Source organism: Centruroides sculpturatus, unplaced genomic scaffold (genome assembly GCF_000671375.1).
Source record: "Centruroides sculpturatus isolate CEXI.00-Female unplaced genomic scaffold, Cexi_2.0 scaffold804, whole genome shotgun sequence".
In the NCBI taxonomy this organism is placed as follows: Eukaryota; Metazoa; Arthropoda; class Arachnida; order Scorpiones; family Buthidae; genus Centruroides; species Centruroides sculpturatus.
The window spans coordinates 110,427-128,314 of NW_019385046.1; the positions used below are offsets into that span (position 1 = coordinate 110,427).

Genomic DNA, 17,888 nt, shown 5'->3' on the forward strand with positions numbered 1-17,888 from the left:
AATATATATAATCTAAATTTAATTTATTAGATTATATATATAATCTAATAAATTAAATTGTGAATGAATCATAAACTGTTTTAATATAATATGTAATAAATATATTTTGTAGATTTTACAGAAATAAAACATGTTTTAGTTTTTTGCTGGAAAAAAATACTATCTTTCATGCTATATTTTATGATCCTTATTGATGAAACTGAAGATTTTTGTCTCTTATGTGTTCAGATTGATTATCATTGTAGAATTTCGTCAGATGGCAATTAAGTTTTAAAAATTAAATTGAAGATGTAATTTATTGAAAAAATTGAAGATGTAATTTATTGAATCACCATTTATTCACTTTCAATGTTTCATAATACAAACTTTCAATGATCAACCTTTCTCTGCAGGCTATTGGCCATCAAAATTAAAACTTCCCTTAAACGTTTTAATTGGATATTTTTTCTTTATTTTTAAAGGAAGTTTTTAATTTTGATGGCCAATAGTCTGCAGAGAAAGGTTGATCATTCAAAGTTTGTATTCTGAAACATTGAAAGTGAATAAATGGTGATTCTTTATTCAATAAATTATATCTTCAATTTAATTTTTTTTTTTACTTTATTGTTTTATTTCAACAAATAATAATCAAAATAAATATATTTTTTTAAAATGAAATACAGAAATTATGAATCTTTTGAAAATAGGGTAGTTGAACCAGTGAATGACCATATTGTCAGAAATTTGTTTAAAATAAGTGCCACAGCAAGAAAGACTAATCAGAAGTGCTGAATTACTGAAAATCAACTACATTTTGAAATATTCTTTTTCATTGGTCATTCAAAAACACGTGAAATGTTTGAAAAATGGCAGCTTTCTTGAAATGTGTGTTTAAGGTGTAATCTTGCTTGATTCTAATAAAGTAAGAATTGTGACAAGGATTCATATAGCAGCATTTTAAAATAATTATTTATTGATTTTCCTAAGCATTGAGTAAAGAAATAGTTTTGTAGCTATTTAAAGTATGGTTTTAGTACAAAAATTAATTTTAACCTTTAAAGGTATGTAGATAGGGGTAGTACACTCACTGGATCTGAAAAGTGATTATTCTCCAGTGAAGGAACACTTTAGTCATTTAATGGTGATAAAGTAATATGCATTATCTTCATTTCTGAGCACAAAATTTAAAATCTCAATGTTGTTTCAATGCTAACGTATGAGTGAATGACCAAAAAACTAACTTGTACCAGTAAATGACCATGGTTCAAAGTCATGTGGTCATTCATTGTTGCACATTAAAATGGTTCAAGATGAATAGTTAAAGACATTTGAATTTATTTTTATTCAGATAAATTCAAAATGGCAGATGAAATAAATAAAAAGAAGAAAGCCTACAGACGTTTTCAATATAGTGAAGAAGATTTGTATGAAGCTGTAGAAGTAATAGGTGAAAATAAAATGAGTTCTAATAAGGCTAGAAAAAAATTTAACATTCTAAAAGGAATTTCAATAAATAAATTACATAGAAAGGTACCAATAGAGCGAAAAATAGGCTCTGCAGCAACATCACAAAAGCAGAGGAAGACAGGTTGAAAAAATGGATTATTGGGAAAGCCAAATTGGGTTTTCCCAAGCATCTCGATGAAGTAAACGATGCAGTTCAGAAAGTTGTGAAAGATATGGAATGAAAGAATCCATTTAATGATGATCGCTCAGGAAAAAAATGGCTAAAGCTTTTTCTAAAAAAGGCACCCTAATGTAGTAGCAGTTTCAGAAGAGATTATAAGGAATTGGTTTCAAGAATTAAATAATTATTTGAGAGAAGAACATGTAGTAAGTGATATTCTGCAAAATCCTTCCCATATCTTCAATGCAGATGAAACAGGGATGTTATTTTGTCCAAAAACTGGCAAACTTCTGGAATCTAAAGCATATAAGAACTTTTATAACATTGCATCAGGACAAGAAAAACAGTGTATCACAGTTTTGTGTAATTTTTCTGCACATGGCCAGTGAGTGGATCCTATGATGGTGTTCCCATATAAGAGAATTCCAAGGCATATTGCAGATTCAGTTCCAGATGGCTTTGCTGTAGGCAGAAGTGATTCAGGATGGACGATAAGTGCCACATTTTATGAAATATATAATGAATATGTTGCAAACATCTTCTACCCCTGGCTTCTGGATAAGAATATCTAGTTTCCTGTATTATTGCTTATTTATGGACTTAAATCCCATATAATTGAAAACTGTATAATTTTTGTGTTGAGAAAAGAATTATCCTCTTTTGTTTGTTGCCAAATGCAACTCATATTATCCAGCCTTGTGACATTGCAATTTTTTGACCACTTAAATGTCAGTGGATAAATGTTGTCAGAAAACACAAGCAACAATCATCAAAATCAGTTTCTAAAACTAACTTTGTAGCTTTATTTTTTAAAGCTTACAAGAAAGCTTTGAAATTGGAAACAACTCAACATGGATTTGAAACATGTGTTCCTTTTGATCCAAATAGGGTGGATTATTCAAAATGTATTTCTGATAGGCATAAGGAATTGTTTTCCGAAAATGAATCTGATATATCAATTAATTATGTAGAACTATATAAATGTGCACTGAAAATGATAGCAAATGAGATTCCACTTAATTTTTTATCAGATTTCAAGGAAGCCATTGCATCTGATAACAATCAGATAAATTTAGACAATATTGCAATAATAATTTTCTATCTATGAAACACATTTTTGTATGTATTAACAGACTGATAATTTCTATAACATTGTATACATGATATTTTTGAATTAAAAACCTTTTCTAAAAATTAATATTTTTATTCCAATTTTTAAATCTGAAATTATATAATTGTCTGAACATATAATGACAGAATTACATAAAATTGCCAACACATATATAGTATACAATAGTATAATAGTATTGTATACTATATATACTATTGTATACATAGTATACAATAGTATATAGTATCCTAAAACTCTAGTTATTCATTATTAGTCACTTGTGGTCATTCACTGTGATTTTTAAATTTTAAAAACATTGTGTCATTAATTTAATCAATATTACAGAAAATTAAAAATTCACTTTTTGAATGAGTAGAGTGAGTTCTTGGTAACCAGCAATGACCATTACTTATGTTAAATATCTGTTTGTTAAGTGATTATATTCAAATATCCTTATTAAGATGCTTAATTGGTCATTTACTGATGCAACTACTCTATAAATAGACAAATAAATAAGAAATTCTTAAAGGTAATCTTTAATCTTGAAATCCAAACAGAACATTTGAAAATATCTTGTTATTGTCATTGACAAGAAACTCAAAGAATGGCAAAACAGTTGAATGCCAATCAGTGTGAGAAAATGAAAAATTATTTTTAATTATTGCAATAAGAGAAAGATAATCCTGCTAAATTTTTTGTTTTCATGTTGCCAAATTTTTATTAAATTGGCAACATGAAAACAAAAAATTTAGCAGGATTATCTTTCTCTGGTGCAGGATTATTTTGGTGAAATTACAATAAAATACTTTTACTTTGAGAAATTTATATGTATTAAATAAGACTAAATACAGAATAATTTCTACTTTATATTTGCAGTTTTGAATTTTACGTTACGTAATAAATTTTATTACTATCTTATTATAAAAATAGTTATATAGAAATTAAGTTTTAAAAGCATTATTTTATGAATATTGGATAATTTGTAAAAGGTTAATTGATTCTGAAGATTTTAAGAAGACAGAATATGCTAATAAAATTAAAGCTTCCATTTTAATTGCTATCTTATGTTAGATATAAATTATAAGTTTTTTATTTCAGAAGAACATCTAGTGGATTGAGTCTTCAGAGTGAAGGTCAGGGTTATGATAATGATGCCTCTTCCGATACCGAAACTGAAGATGTTGCAGGAGAGGAAGCAGGTGTCATAACTCGCAAAATTAAAAATAAACATGAACGAGTGAGTTGCAGATGCTTTGTTTTATTTTTGGTGCCACTGTATGATATGTATAAAATTACTGTGCTTATTTATAATTTTAAAATCATTTAAATAAGATAAAAGTAAATTTAGAAAAGAGTAAATAATTTAAAATATTCTATTTTCTAAAAAGTAGTTAGTTTTTTATATTTTGATATACACTACCCTACAGTAATGGACTGGACAGCAAGATGTGATGGCATAAGGTAAAGAATACATGCTTTAATAGGGGGAGGGTCCCCCACATGCTGCAGTTACACTAGCAGCCCTTCTGAGCATGCTTTCAACAAGGTTTTGATACACAGCTATGGGCATTTGTATCTATTTCTGCTTCAAGAATGTTGCCAGCTCAGCTGTAGATTTCGGACGTGGTTCCCTGGTCCGTAAGTGGAACTCGTCCCACAAATGTTCTATTGGGTTTAGGTTGGGACTCTGAGCAGACCAGGGAAGATGGTTGACATCCATATCTTGATACCACTGCTTGACAGATGCTGCAGCATGACATGAAGTATTGTTGTCCTGGAAGTAACATTCGTCCATTCCATAAAATTGCCAGAGCATAGGAAGAACCTGATTGTCCAAAATGTTCATGTAGGTGTAGGCATTCAATTTACCAGGAACAACATGCAAAGGTCCCAGGCCATACCACGAAAAACCACCCCCAAACAAGAACACCACCACCACTGAACTTGACAGTTGGAACGATGCACTCGGGTAACAGATGTTCAACTGGCATTCTCCAAAGCCCATCTGGCTGGAAGAGCATGTAGCATGACTTGTCGCTCCATAAAACAGTTTTCCAGTGCTCAACAGACCAGTTGCAATGTTGCAAACACCAAGCGAGTCTGCTAGCTTTGTTGGATGGGGTGGTGTTTGGTTTGTGTGCGGCAACACATCTGTGGATATTGAGGGCATACAGTTCTTTCTGCAGAGTTTTGGGGTGCACCGTAACCCCTGCTGCCTGTGGAAACTCACTGTTGATGATTTCGAGTGGTTTCTTGTGGTTCTTATGAACCTCACACTTCAGGACATGCCGATCTCATTCAGTCAGTTTACGGGGACGACCAACCTGTGCAGTTTGTGTCCCAACTCCCATAGTCTTCCATTTCTTCATAACATCATCAACAGTTGATTGTGGCTATGATAATTCTACCACAATTGCACAAATAGACTTGCCACTAATGTGACAACCAACTATAACACCTCTTTCAAAGTCACTAAGTTCCTTTCATTTCGACATATTGTCAGAATTTCACGTAGAACTAACGATGTTACCACTTTGCGTATTGTATTTAACCATATCAGATCACATGTGATCACTGGGTTTGGATAAAATCTAACATGCAGTTGGATTTTATGCAAATCCGCTGATGTCTGGTCCATTATTGTAGGGTAGTATATGTTAAGATGGATGAAGTGGTTGAGATGATTAAGGTATCAGCCTATTGGATGACCAGTGGTCAAGTGTATAAAACAAAACACTGGTAGTTGGTCATGGATTTATGCCTCACCAACAAGTTGGCATGAATATTGATAATTAAGTGTTACAAACATGAAGAAACTTGTTCACATGGGTGAACAGGTATCTTCATGTTTGTAATACTATGTTCGCACACAATCCATGACTCACTTCAATCTCGATTTACCTACAATCTGGATTGTGACTGTCGCTAGTCGAACGTCGTGCTGTTCGCACAGGCAGTCTGCTTGAGAAGAACCTGGCTATTACACGCGATCATAAAACTGACGTAACTATGCGGTAAGTCACAAACACCAACAAACAAAATGGAAGTTTTGGTTAGAAATAAATACTTTTTCTTGCCATACATCTAATAATAGACAGATGTCATCGTCTCTCCAGATGTCTTTTTTATTTCTCTGTTGATAGCCTGACACGTGTTCCACAGCCATCTTGTATTTTCTCGCCCGTGTGGGATTGTGGGATCTCTCTTATAACTGGATCTAGTTTCGAAAACTCTCTCCAGTCGATCGCGATTGAACCTCGTAACGGTCGAGAGCGTTTGCACCACAGAACAGTCTCCGACCTTAGTCACAATCTAGATCGAAATGCTCAGTGTGAACGGGGTATAACACTTAATTAGGAACCAGTTTCCCTTAGAAAGTCCTCCTGGAAGGCATCCCCCTCAGCAGATTTCCCACATGTCAAGTTATCATAACCAAATAAATCAATAAACCAAATCAGCCTACTGCTTTGGGGGCTGGGATTGAATCTGGGCATGCAACTTCTCATGAATTTTTGGGGTGTTTTTATGCCTAGAAAACTGTTCAAATTATTCTGTATTTGAATATGTCATTCTTCATGATCCAGCCACTTCCATTATTGGTGCAGCTAAACTTATGAAGTGTATGATTAAAAAGGCCCTCTTAGAGCCTACAGAACAGGAGTAAAATATGAGAAAAAAAGATATAAAAGTGTATAAAAATTTATTTTTTAATAATATTTTGTTATTTTTGTAAGGAACTTGTAGTGTGTATGTATTTATGTAAATGCAAACATGCACATGTATACAAACACACATGCACATACTTTTGTTATACAAAATATATATAAGTATAATTTTTATATATTATATATATTATATTTCTGTTAGAAGCTATTGAATATTATGAATTCTATCAGACTAAACTTCCCTTTTTGCTTTTCAAACTGAGTTACATGCAGGGCTGTGGAGTCGCGTAAAAATCTACCGACTCTGACTTTTCCTTACCATCCGACTCCGACTCCAACCAGGGGTGAACTTGTTACCGAAAGAGACCTGGAAATTCTGATGTCATCACGTGACCTCAGAATAAAAGATTCAATAAATAGAGTTCTAATAAAGATAGAACATAGAAACTTTTTATTCCAAAGCTAAAAGACTCCTGTAAGTAATATATAAATACAGTGGTACCTCAGGATACGAAATTAATCCGTTCCGAAACTGAGATTGTATCATGAAAATGTCGTAAGGTGGATCATCTTTTCCCATACGATTACATGTAAAACCAAATAATTCGTTCCAACGCGAAAAACATACTCAAATTAAAGCCAAGTAATACATTAAAAAAAATAACTGTAGTAAGAAAAACAAATGAAAAATGCGAACTAATGTAACGTCGTATGGTGAGTTTTTGTTCGTATCGTGGAGCAAAAATATGTTCGAATTTCATGTCGTATCCTGAAAATTTCGTATGCTGGGGCGTTCGTAACCTGAGGTACCACTGTATGTATTCGATAACTTTTACTTTTCCGGCTGTTATATATAACAGAGGGAAAGTGTAGCACTCGGTCAAAAAATGACCCTTTCCAAAATTTTACATTTTTGGACTCGGGACACCTCGAAATTTCGAGATATGCAAAAGATTCGAGATTTTTTCTATATGTGTGGATGTTAGTGTGTGTGGGGCATGATTTTGTTCACTCTGTTTGAAGCCTAATAATTTCTGTGGTCAGAGTGGTCGGAATTGGAGTCAGATGGTTTAACACAGCAGTTAGTTATTAAGCGTCAAAGTGGTTGAACTAAATCGTGTCCCCATATACATTCTAACATCTTAGGCCAGAACATGTTAATGGGATTTACTGTACTATTATAAAATAAAAAAAGTTTACTTTGAGGGTAGAGACAAATTTTATTTATTTATTTTTTAATTTTGAATGCTAATAACAAGTAAAATATTCATTAAAAGATATGACACGTGACCACTTTTATGTCTTCACCCTATCGACGTTTAATTAAGAACCAAAATAGTATTAATGCCCCTTTATATGCAAGCCACAGTGCCACATTTTGTTTCTTAAACTTTACCCATTCTGAGATATTGTTTAATTAATATATCAGAACAGAAAATAAAGAAGTTAAACAAATTAGACGCCAACACATACATGCATGCAAATTTTTCCTCTGAATTTTTATTGACTTTTTGAGGGGTTCGAGAGGTCTCCAAACGTGTAGATTTGCAAAAACACCTGGAGGGTCAAATTTGACACAATTCCAATACTTTTCTGTTTTATATACATAAGAAGTTGGGAAGTAAAAAGGAGTTGAAGTCAGCGGATTTTTTGACGACTCCGACTCCGGATAAAATACCAAAACTCCACGACTCTGACTCCACAGCTCTGGTTACATGAAACTTTTTCTTACTCAGTAGCCTTGCAAAGCTGTAAATTTTGTACTCAATAGAGGAACTAAACATAGGCAATAAAATATAACTGTAGTATAACTGTCACTGTAATTCTAATTCCTGACAAAGTATGAAACAAGTGTACAAGTATGAAAAAATTCCATAAAGATAAGAATACACTAAACTATTAGGGGCAGTCAAATGAAAATGAGACAAACTATATAACAAGTGGCATGAGACAAACTATATAATATGTGGCATGGAAGTTGGTAATGCAGGTAGGTGTGTATGTAGAAGTGCCCTCTATGGGAATCAGGAAGGAACAGCGTGAACGTTCACCGCTGTGCCATTTGTCTGTTAGACGTGCTCGAAGTGAGGTCGGCAAGTCGTGTGTGCATCCAACATCACTATGGAGGTCCACTGCTTGTTGACTTTCTGGAACATGGCGCCACAATTAACGCACAGCAGTACATAGAAACTTTGCAAAAATTGAAGCATGCCATCAAATCCAAACATCTAGGAATGTTGACAAACAGCATCATTCTGTTGCAGGATAATGCCCACCCACATGTTACCAAGGTTGTTTTGACTATGCTGCAGAAGTTTTACTGGGAACTTCTGCAGCATAGTCCATACACATCCTCCATATAGTCCCGATTTCTCCCCATGCGATTTCCATATTTTTGGAGCCCCGAAGAAAGACATTCGTGGCCGTCAATTTGCTTTGGATGAAAAGGTGCACGCCTGGGTACAATCATGGTTCCGTAGGCAACTGCAAACATTTTTCTATGAAGGCATTGACCGTCTTGTCTCACAGTGGGATAAATGTATTAACAGTTATGGCGATTACCTTTGAAATAATAAACAGTTTACTTACTTTTTTCCCATCTTTCTCATTTTCATTTGACTGCCCCTAATATAATTTAGTTTGTTCAATGTGAACTCATCAGAAAGTTGTTTAATTGTGAAATTCCTTAGATATTGTTTTATCAATCTTACTTAAATGAAGGATCATAAATATATTTTGAACATTTTTGTATATTTTTAACTTTGTCGGGAAAATATGTATTTATTTAAACATACAAATGGAAATGTTTGGTGACAGTTAGTTTCCATTCACTGATGATAATTAACCACATGATACAATAAAATAAAATACAATAACAGATATAACATACTAAAGTATTGCCTAAAATAAGAACAATATAAATTAAGAGTTAACTAAAATATTTCAACATGATTGTTTAAAACTAGTAAAATAGATTTGAAAGGAACAAGTAATTTATTTCAGAAAAGAAAGAACTCTGAAAAAATATGAAGTTTCCACACTTTTGATTTTCCAAGTTTAAATTCAGTTAAATGCTTAAAATTTTCTTATTTTTCATGAACATCATGTACAGATTAAATTTTTAATTCATAAATTAATAATTAATTAATTTGTGAAGACATACTTTCTCACAATGACAAATTTTACATCCAAAGTTCAATGACATAAAGATCCTTAATATTTTTTCAGGAATTTGAATAACACTTTTTGTATACTTGAATCTAATTTATTTCAAAATTTTGTTTATATAATAAGTAACAAAAATATTATTAATTTTTATTATTATTTGCTTTAATTTTGATTCTTCATATTTAGAGTTAATCGTAGTGTTAGAATCTGATATTTAATTAAAACATTTTAGGGAACACGAGAACTCCCAAAATCAATCTTGTCTGAATCAACGGGCATCTACGAATTGGGAAAAAATGATGACAGCTTTTCATCCAGTGTTCCAGGTACCCCTGATCTCTCTCATGACAGATACATTGGAGAAGGAAACTACATGATAGTGCCCCAGAAGAGGAAAAGGAGAAAGTATATTCCAGAAAAACCCGACTACAGTTTAAATCTTTGGTCTATAATGAAGAGTTGTATTGGCAAAGAACTAACAAAAATTCCAATGCCTGTAAGTAATTTGTTTATATTTATTTGAAAATAAAATACATAATTAAAAAAATAAGTGGCAATAACTAACAAATGAATGCTTAGGAAATATTATTTTCTTTTTGAGGTAGTTATGAAATTTATAAATTTATTGTAGAGATTATTTTTTTAATTTCTTGATAATAGAAAAAGAAATAACTATATCAGAAAATACATTAACTGAATGATGAGTACTGTTATCTCTAGTGAAAATAAGTTTATATAAAAATAACAAATCTAAAAAATTATAAAAATTTAATAAAAGATGCAATTAAAATAAGAATACAAATTTCCATTAATTTAAAAACAATTGCTTATCAACTGCAGATACAAAGGAAAAGTAAAATAGATTTCTACACCAAAATTATATTATGAAAATTAATTTATTAAATAGTTATGAAAAGTTTTATTTTGTATGAAAAAGAATTGGATAAATATTGGCACACAAAAATAGAAAATGCAATGCAAAATAAAATAAAAATAAATGGTTATTCTTTTTGGTATTTTTATATTATTTTGTACAAATATACTCTCCTCTTAAAATCATTATACTTTTAATGCTATTTTTTGAAATCTTGTATTTTGATTGTAGTTTTTATGTTTAGGAATACAACAAAGAAATGTGAGCTTATCTGTTGAGTTATAAAAGAACCAAATGTTAGAATAAATACTTGAATTAGAGATGGAGAAACCTGTAATCTTTGGACTTTTTGTGGCTTCTAGTGTGGGCCAATAATAATCAAAATGATATGTCTAATTTTTCTGACCTTGTCTGGTAAGAAAATGTGGTTGGTGTATTGGGAAAAACTTGTCAAGGACTGGTAACACTGATTTCTTGTCTTCTGTGTGTATAAAACAGTTGCACTGCCAGGCATAAAGTGTACCATATAACCAATATGACCAGATCTGGGAATTTTATCCAGATTTGAAGATTTTATATCTGAGTTGAGGAAAAAGATAAAACATATAATTGTTGAAGAATGTGGGAATTTTTTAAAATTTTAAATAAATAAATGCTTACTGGGATTAATTAAATAAAATAAACAAACACCTTTCTCTATTTCAGCACAACGTTTAATACATTAAAAACGTTTTTGACCATTTTAAGCAATCATCTTCAGTTCAAAGTTCAAGCAATCATTTTCAGTTCAAATTTGTTCAAATTTGAACTGAAAATGATCACTTATTTACATATAGTTATATACTGAATAGTTATGTACAGTAAATCATGATGATAATTTTACGTGACAAAAACACTTCTAAAAGTTGTCATTATTATTTTTAAAAAAATGAATTTCACAAATCTTAATTTTGTAGGTAAACTTCAACGAACCATTATCCACTTTACAAAGGCTGACCGAAGAATATGAATATTCAGATCTGTTAGATAAAGCTGCAAAGTGCGACGACAGTTGCGAGCAGATGACTTACGTAGCCGCTTACACCGTTTCTGCCTACGCCACCACGAGTAACCGGACCGGAAAACCTTTCAATCCCCTTTTGGGCGAGACGTACGAATGCGATCGTACCGACGATTACGGATGGAGGTGTTTGTCCGAACAGGTAACAAAAACGCGAATCTTTCCTTAGTTTTCATTATAAATTGACGGGAAAACACAATTTTAGGTCAGTCATCATCCGCCCATGCTGGCACAATGCTGCGAAGGGAGAGGTTGGACGTGTTGGCAAGAGTTTTCCATGTCTAGTAAATTTCGAGGAAAATACCTTCAAGTGATACCGCTGGGAATGGCTCATCTAGAATTCGTCAAGTCCGGTTATCATTATACTTGGCGTAAAGTGACGACGACGGTGCACAACATCATCGTGGGAAAACTCTGGGTCGATCACCACGGCGAAATGGATATAATCAATCACGTGACGGGAGACAAATGCCATCTCCGTTTCATTCCTTACAGTTACTTTTCCAGAGAAACTCCACGAAAAGTAAGATATATTTAACTAATCTGTTTCTTTGGATTTTCAAATATCTCTCGTTACTGTACTCACTCACAGTAACATAAGTGTTGATAAAATTTGAAGTCTTTGTTAATAACGACTAAATGTTTTTACTAACTGACCCTAATGATGTCACAATTATTGTCACACAATGTGTGAATGTTGTTTTATTTTCTCTCACTACAGTAGATGGCACAATGACTTCCATTAGCTGTTAATTTTTACAGCATGTATTAACTGTAAAGAATCGTAACATTTAATAACTACTGTAGTGAACTTCCTCTTATTCCAATACCAGCTTTCATAACACTGTTTATATTGGCGGTGACACGTTTACACAAAGGAGGAAGAAACTGGAAGTAACTTGCCACAAAAAGCGATCAATGGCCGATGCTCATTGGTTAATACCCAAGTTGATTCTTTCAGTAGACAGACTACAGGAACCGTTGAATGTGGAGAAGTTCTGATCAGAACTACTAATGCGTTATTTTGTACTTTTATGAATACCGAAAGAGTACTGACAACCATATAATCGTTGGCTAGCGAGAACTTTGAATTAAATTAACACTTATCCGAATACGATAAACGATTACAATGTTCGTTGACAAAATTCAATTGGAGACGCCCAAAAACGCAAAGAGAAAATGATAAAAGTAAATTGAACCGCGTTTGTGTTCCTTCAGCAGACAACTCTTTCTTGCGCTCTCTCGGCAAAAAATTAAATAAATCAACAAAGTATTCACGGCCATTGTTCTTTCCAGAAAAACATGCTGAACTCTAAGCGAATGCTGATATCACGCCTATTTATTTACAAACGTAATAAACTTTTATTAAATGTTTCCCACTATTACATATGTTAATAAAATGAGATATATAAAGTGTATAAATTTCAAAAATATTAGAAACAGAAACTTTTGGAAACCAAAGTTATAGGCAATAATAACTTTGGTTTCTGGAATTTTGATTAGTTTTTGCACAAATATGTACTGTAAATTTCGACAGTTAATATTATAAATGATAACGGGCAATATTGATTTGTTTCGATAGAGTCGTAATCAGAGATTTTAAATTTCACAGAAAATTAACTTTTTCTGTTCGTATTTGTGCGTAACGAAAAAAAGCATTATATTTCTAGTTACTTAAGAGAATAAGAAATATCTTAACATAATTAACATTTCCATTTTCTGGTAATATATTTATTAAAAGTAAAGAGTTGCAAAAATGCATCGTCGTTGTTGTTTTGCAACTCTCTTTTACGCTTAATAAATTGTCATAAAGATGCCGACGAATAAACGTTCTGGCGTCTTTGTTTTTGGATTTCTTTTAAAATTAATCTGAAACTACATAATTGTAATACGCAAATATCGTATGAATTTCGTTATATTATCGTCGTTAAATTTCTGCATACGTGTATTGCGTGCTCAATTACGATAAAAGAATTTATCGATAAATTCCTAATGATAATTCAGTATTATAGAATCTAATATAATTACTAATAGGAAATATAATCGACAGGTTACAGGCGTGGTTACGGACAAAGACGGAGTGGCCCAATGGGTGTTGCAGGGGACCTGGGACAACAAGATAGAAGCCGCCAGGGTCATCGGCAGTCCCGGTTCGGTCAAAGGAAAGCCTCTGTTAGAAACTGCCACGCCCAAAGTCCTGTGGAGAAGAATCCTACCGGGGTGAGTTCTCGTAATGGTCTTAACCGGGGGTGTCCAACCCGCGGCCCGCGGGCCGCATGCGGCCCAAGGCAAGTTCCAGTGCGGCCCAATAAACGTGTAAACAAAACCGACAAATGTTTAAATTTTTTATTATTTATTTATTTCAACGGCATAAACTCAAAAAAAAAAGTTTCACAAAGCCGTAAACCTTTATTCATATTTTATTTTTGAGTGGAAAGAAAATATTTTCAAATACTTGGAAATGTGTGAATGCGGAAGGATTACTAAATAAAGCTGGAGTTGTGACTCAAAGGATTATAGATCCAAATTTGGGAAAGGGAGGGAAAGATGAGAAAGGACAAAAGATGTAGTAGTGAGAAACGTTAAATAGATCTTCTGTTAAACAAATATAGACCCGTAATTTTTCAACCTTTTTCACTTCTTTATCTTTTGTCCTTTGCCTCTTTTTCCCTGCACTTGGGTCTATAATCCTTTGATTCACAACTCCAGCTTTATTTAGTATTTCTTCCAACGTTGCAAGATTTGGCTACATTGGGCCAAATGTGGCTACTTTTTTGCTTGACGTAAAAAATGTCATTTGGCGCTTTGGCTACTTTTTCGGCTAATATTATTTATAATTACAGTCGACCCCCATATAAGATCATTGATTATTCCGTTTTATATGAATTCCATGTTGTACGAGTCACTTAGATTTTACAAATACGTGTACCGGGCTGTGAACGGCTCACGTATTTGTAAAATTTAAGTGACTTGTACAACATGGAATTCATATAAAACGGAATAATCAATGATCTTATACGGGGGTCGACTGTACATTAATTGAATAAAAATGCACTTTAAAATGGTGTTTCGTCGCTTTTTATTAATTATAGACCCAAATAAAACAAATATTTGTGTTTTTCAAATGAATTTTCTTTAGTCTCTTTTATAATAAATGGATTTATCTATTTCTAAGTAAAAATTGAGTCTCTGTAGAAGTAATTTTTTAAAATATTTTTTTTTCTTGATAAAGTTTTAATACTTATTATTATAATCTAGACATGTTAGTTTTTAAATATACTTGTATATTGGGCCACAAGTATATATTATATATACTTGTGTCCCAAAACTCCTTGACTTCTTCCAATGCGGCCCAGAGAAACAAAAAGGTTGGACACCCCTGGTCTTAACAAATATCTAGAGATGCCAACAGGTTCGTCATTTTAACATTATATACATTTGGAAAAGTCTGCGTATGGGTAAAGAAATTGACTTGCTAGAAAAAATTATTTAGCGTGTGTGTAATTCTCAAAATTGTATATTATAACAGTATAAAAACAGAATTACACAGAAAATTATTCGTAAGTTGCTTCAAATTGAAAATCTTTATTATATTCAAATAAAATGATTATAACAGACGTCTACACACGGTATCAGTTTATATTGTATATATTTAAACAATAAAATTTTCAATATTTTGTAGATCTACAGAAACCCCTATGATACCTAGAGTCCTAATGGCATTAGATAAAAGAGTGATTTCCAGCGAAATCTTTTATCATTCTTCTTTCGAGGTTACTTTTAGTGTTTTTTTTTTTAGAAACGTTTCATTTGCGTATTCTTCTTTTCATTTCATTCTAAAGTTGCTCAATTACATCAAGGTCTGAGAACTGAGGTGGTGAATAGAGTTGTTTTTTTACATTATACAACCATTCTTTCATGATATAGGAAATATGTTTTGGGTCGTTATTCGATTAGAATATGTAATCAGAAGATAGGTCTAATTTTTCAACACAACTCTATTTGCTGCAGATTATAACAAATGACCCCCTTTCGACAGTTGGTAACATATGCTTAGTTTTCATCTCATACTTTTTATTCGCACATCTTTTCTAAATATGTTAAATTCACATTCATCTGTATATATAATCTTTCACTAGAAGTCTGGATCTTGTTCGTGCATTTTGCAATAATCTACTTCTCCGCAAATACTTTGCTGTTTTTTGTTTTATTAGCATCATTAATGAACGTTTTTTTCTGTATTCTGGCATTCAATCTAGACTTTCGAAGACAACGAATCGTTTCGTGTTGCTCTTAATTGCCTTATATATTTTTTAAATTTTGTGTGAGATTTTTAGCACTTGTTATCGGATTTATTGAAATTTTCTTTAAAATGCATCATTGTCTCCATTCAACTTTAATGGTCGGCCAGATCTTTTTTTAAAATTTCTTAACATTGTTTATACAATGTTAAGAGATTTTGAAAGTTTTTCCCTAATCTGATAGCGATTTCACCACTTTTCTTTATAACTCTTCATACTTCAAGCTACTTCCTTTCTTTTGGATCTCCTATTGCTTCTTCAAAATTTCAAAATAGTACTCTATCTTTACGTAAACGACGCAATAAATATGCAAATAACGTCACAAAATATAACACAATACAAGGAATATGTGTAGACTTGTCGTAATCCCGTCGTACGAAATTTCTAATTATTATTTACTCACAATTTAAAAAATCTTTTTAAAAGCAATTTAGTATTTATTTTTGCATATTTCCGTTGCCCGTACGTAGACTTTTATAAGTGTACAGTACGTTGCTTGAAAATACGAAAGAAAATTGATAAAAAAGTTATATTTTTAAGAAATAATTATTTGTAATTTTGTCGCTAATTGTATTTATTCACATCCATCCGGATCATGCTTAGAATTGTCTTTGAATTTCGACCGTAATTCGAATTAATATTGTGTCGTCGTTTGTGTACGGACAGGCCAGAATACGAGAAGATGTATAATTTCACGGTATTGGCTTGCCAGTTGAACGAGATGGAGGAAGGCGTGGCTCCGACCGACAGTCGAAGGCGGCCCGATCAACAGCTGATGGAACAGGGACAGTGGGACGAGGCCAATCGCATCAAAGTGCTGCTGGAAGAGAAACAGAGATCGGTCAGACGTCGGCGAGAACAGGAAGCGGAAGAGGCGGCGTCCGAAGGTAACGCCTTTAACATCTATTTCGTAGCCTGAAAGGAAGCGTAATTTCCAACAAAATATGAATACGCATTCTTACGTTAAAAAGCCATTTCCTTACAGACAGATATTACGTTTGTCGATTGACGATCGTAATTCGTGTCGATATCCGGTAAAAATCCTGGCTTATTTAAAATTTTGCATTCCACAATGCGATATTCCGTCGGAGAACTTCGTAATATCCGAGAAGCAGATTTTGTATGAAAGTAAAAACGCTATATTGCTCACACATACACAAAAGTACACTAGAAATTTTATGTATGAATATTAAATAACGCTAAAAATTGTATCTCCGTATTTGAATAATTCGTAAAGCTTGCGGAGAATTCTCCTTTAATTTACATATATATTTTTTTAATTTGTAGGTCGTCCGTACGTAGGCTACGAACCGGTGTGGTTCAAGAAACAAAAAGACCCAGTCACCGGCAATCCCATTCACATCTTTACAAATCAATACTGGGAATGTAAAGCGAAACAGGATTGGAGCATTTGTCCCGATATATACTTGTGATCGTTATCCTACTAAAGACTGCTATTAAAAAATAAAGACTTTAAAATAAAAAAAAAATTAAACTAGAAGTAGAACAATATATTTGCTTATTATTAGCTTCTCACAGTGTGAGACTTACGGCATCTCTATATATTTCACTGTGTAAGAAGAACAATATAATAGTAGTTCTTTGAAAATAAAATCACACACATAAGGACTATTTTAAAGGAGTGTTTACACGCGCAGGGAACTACGAAACGGAACACACGGGACGTTATCTTCCTCCCCCTTTTTCTTTTCCCGGCGTGTTGAAGGTCGACGTAACGAGTGGCGTCGACGCTCTCTCATATCAAAGAAGAGATTATCCTCCCCCAATTAAAGAATTTAATTCATTTTAAGTTTGTTAATCCAAAAAAGCAATCGATTAAGAGAATTTAAGTATTGCAGCGATCGGACGACGATGATGATTTGTACCGATATATAAATGAACAGTTGTAAATCTTTCTAGTGTAAATATATAATGTTTCTGTAATGAAATTTGGAATATTTATTTCGGATTATGCAAAATATTAGCAATGTTCTACTGATTTATTACAATAAAAAATTATATATATGTATATTATATAATAATATAATATACATATATATACATATATATATAGGTCTATATCTATATAAATAGTGTTAATTT

General features: G+C 32.4%; 1 protein-coding gene across 1 annotated transcript in view; it reads left to right on the forward strand.

Annotated features, from left to right (window-relative positions):
* LOC111633858 (oxysterol-binding protein 1-like) overlaps nucleotides 1-17,287 on the forward strand; it is a 17,929-nt gene extending 642 nt beyond the window's left edge. The window contains exons 2-8 of the mRNA XM_023378494.1: nucleotides 3,803-3,954; nucleotides 9,783-10,046; nucleotides 11,381-11,626; nucleotides 11,690-12,007; nucleotides 13,535-13,704; nucleotides 16,452-16,672; nucleotides 17,073-17,287. Coding sequence (XP_023234262.1) covers nucleotides 3,803-3,954; nucleotides 9,783-10,046; nucleotides 11,381-11,626; nucleotides 11,690-12,007; nucleotides 13,535-13,704; nucleotides 16,452-16,672; nucleotides 17,073-17,218 — 1,517 coding nt within the window. The 3' untranslated portion in view covers nucleotides 17,219-17,287. The remainder of the gene's footprint in view (nucleotides 1-3,802; nucleotides 3,955-9,782; nucleotides 10,047-11,380; nucleotides 11,627-11,689; nucleotides 12,008-13,534; nucleotides 13,705-16,451; nucleotides 16,673-17,072) is intronic.
* The last annotated feature ends 601 nt before the right edge of the window (nucleotides 17,288-17,888 follow it).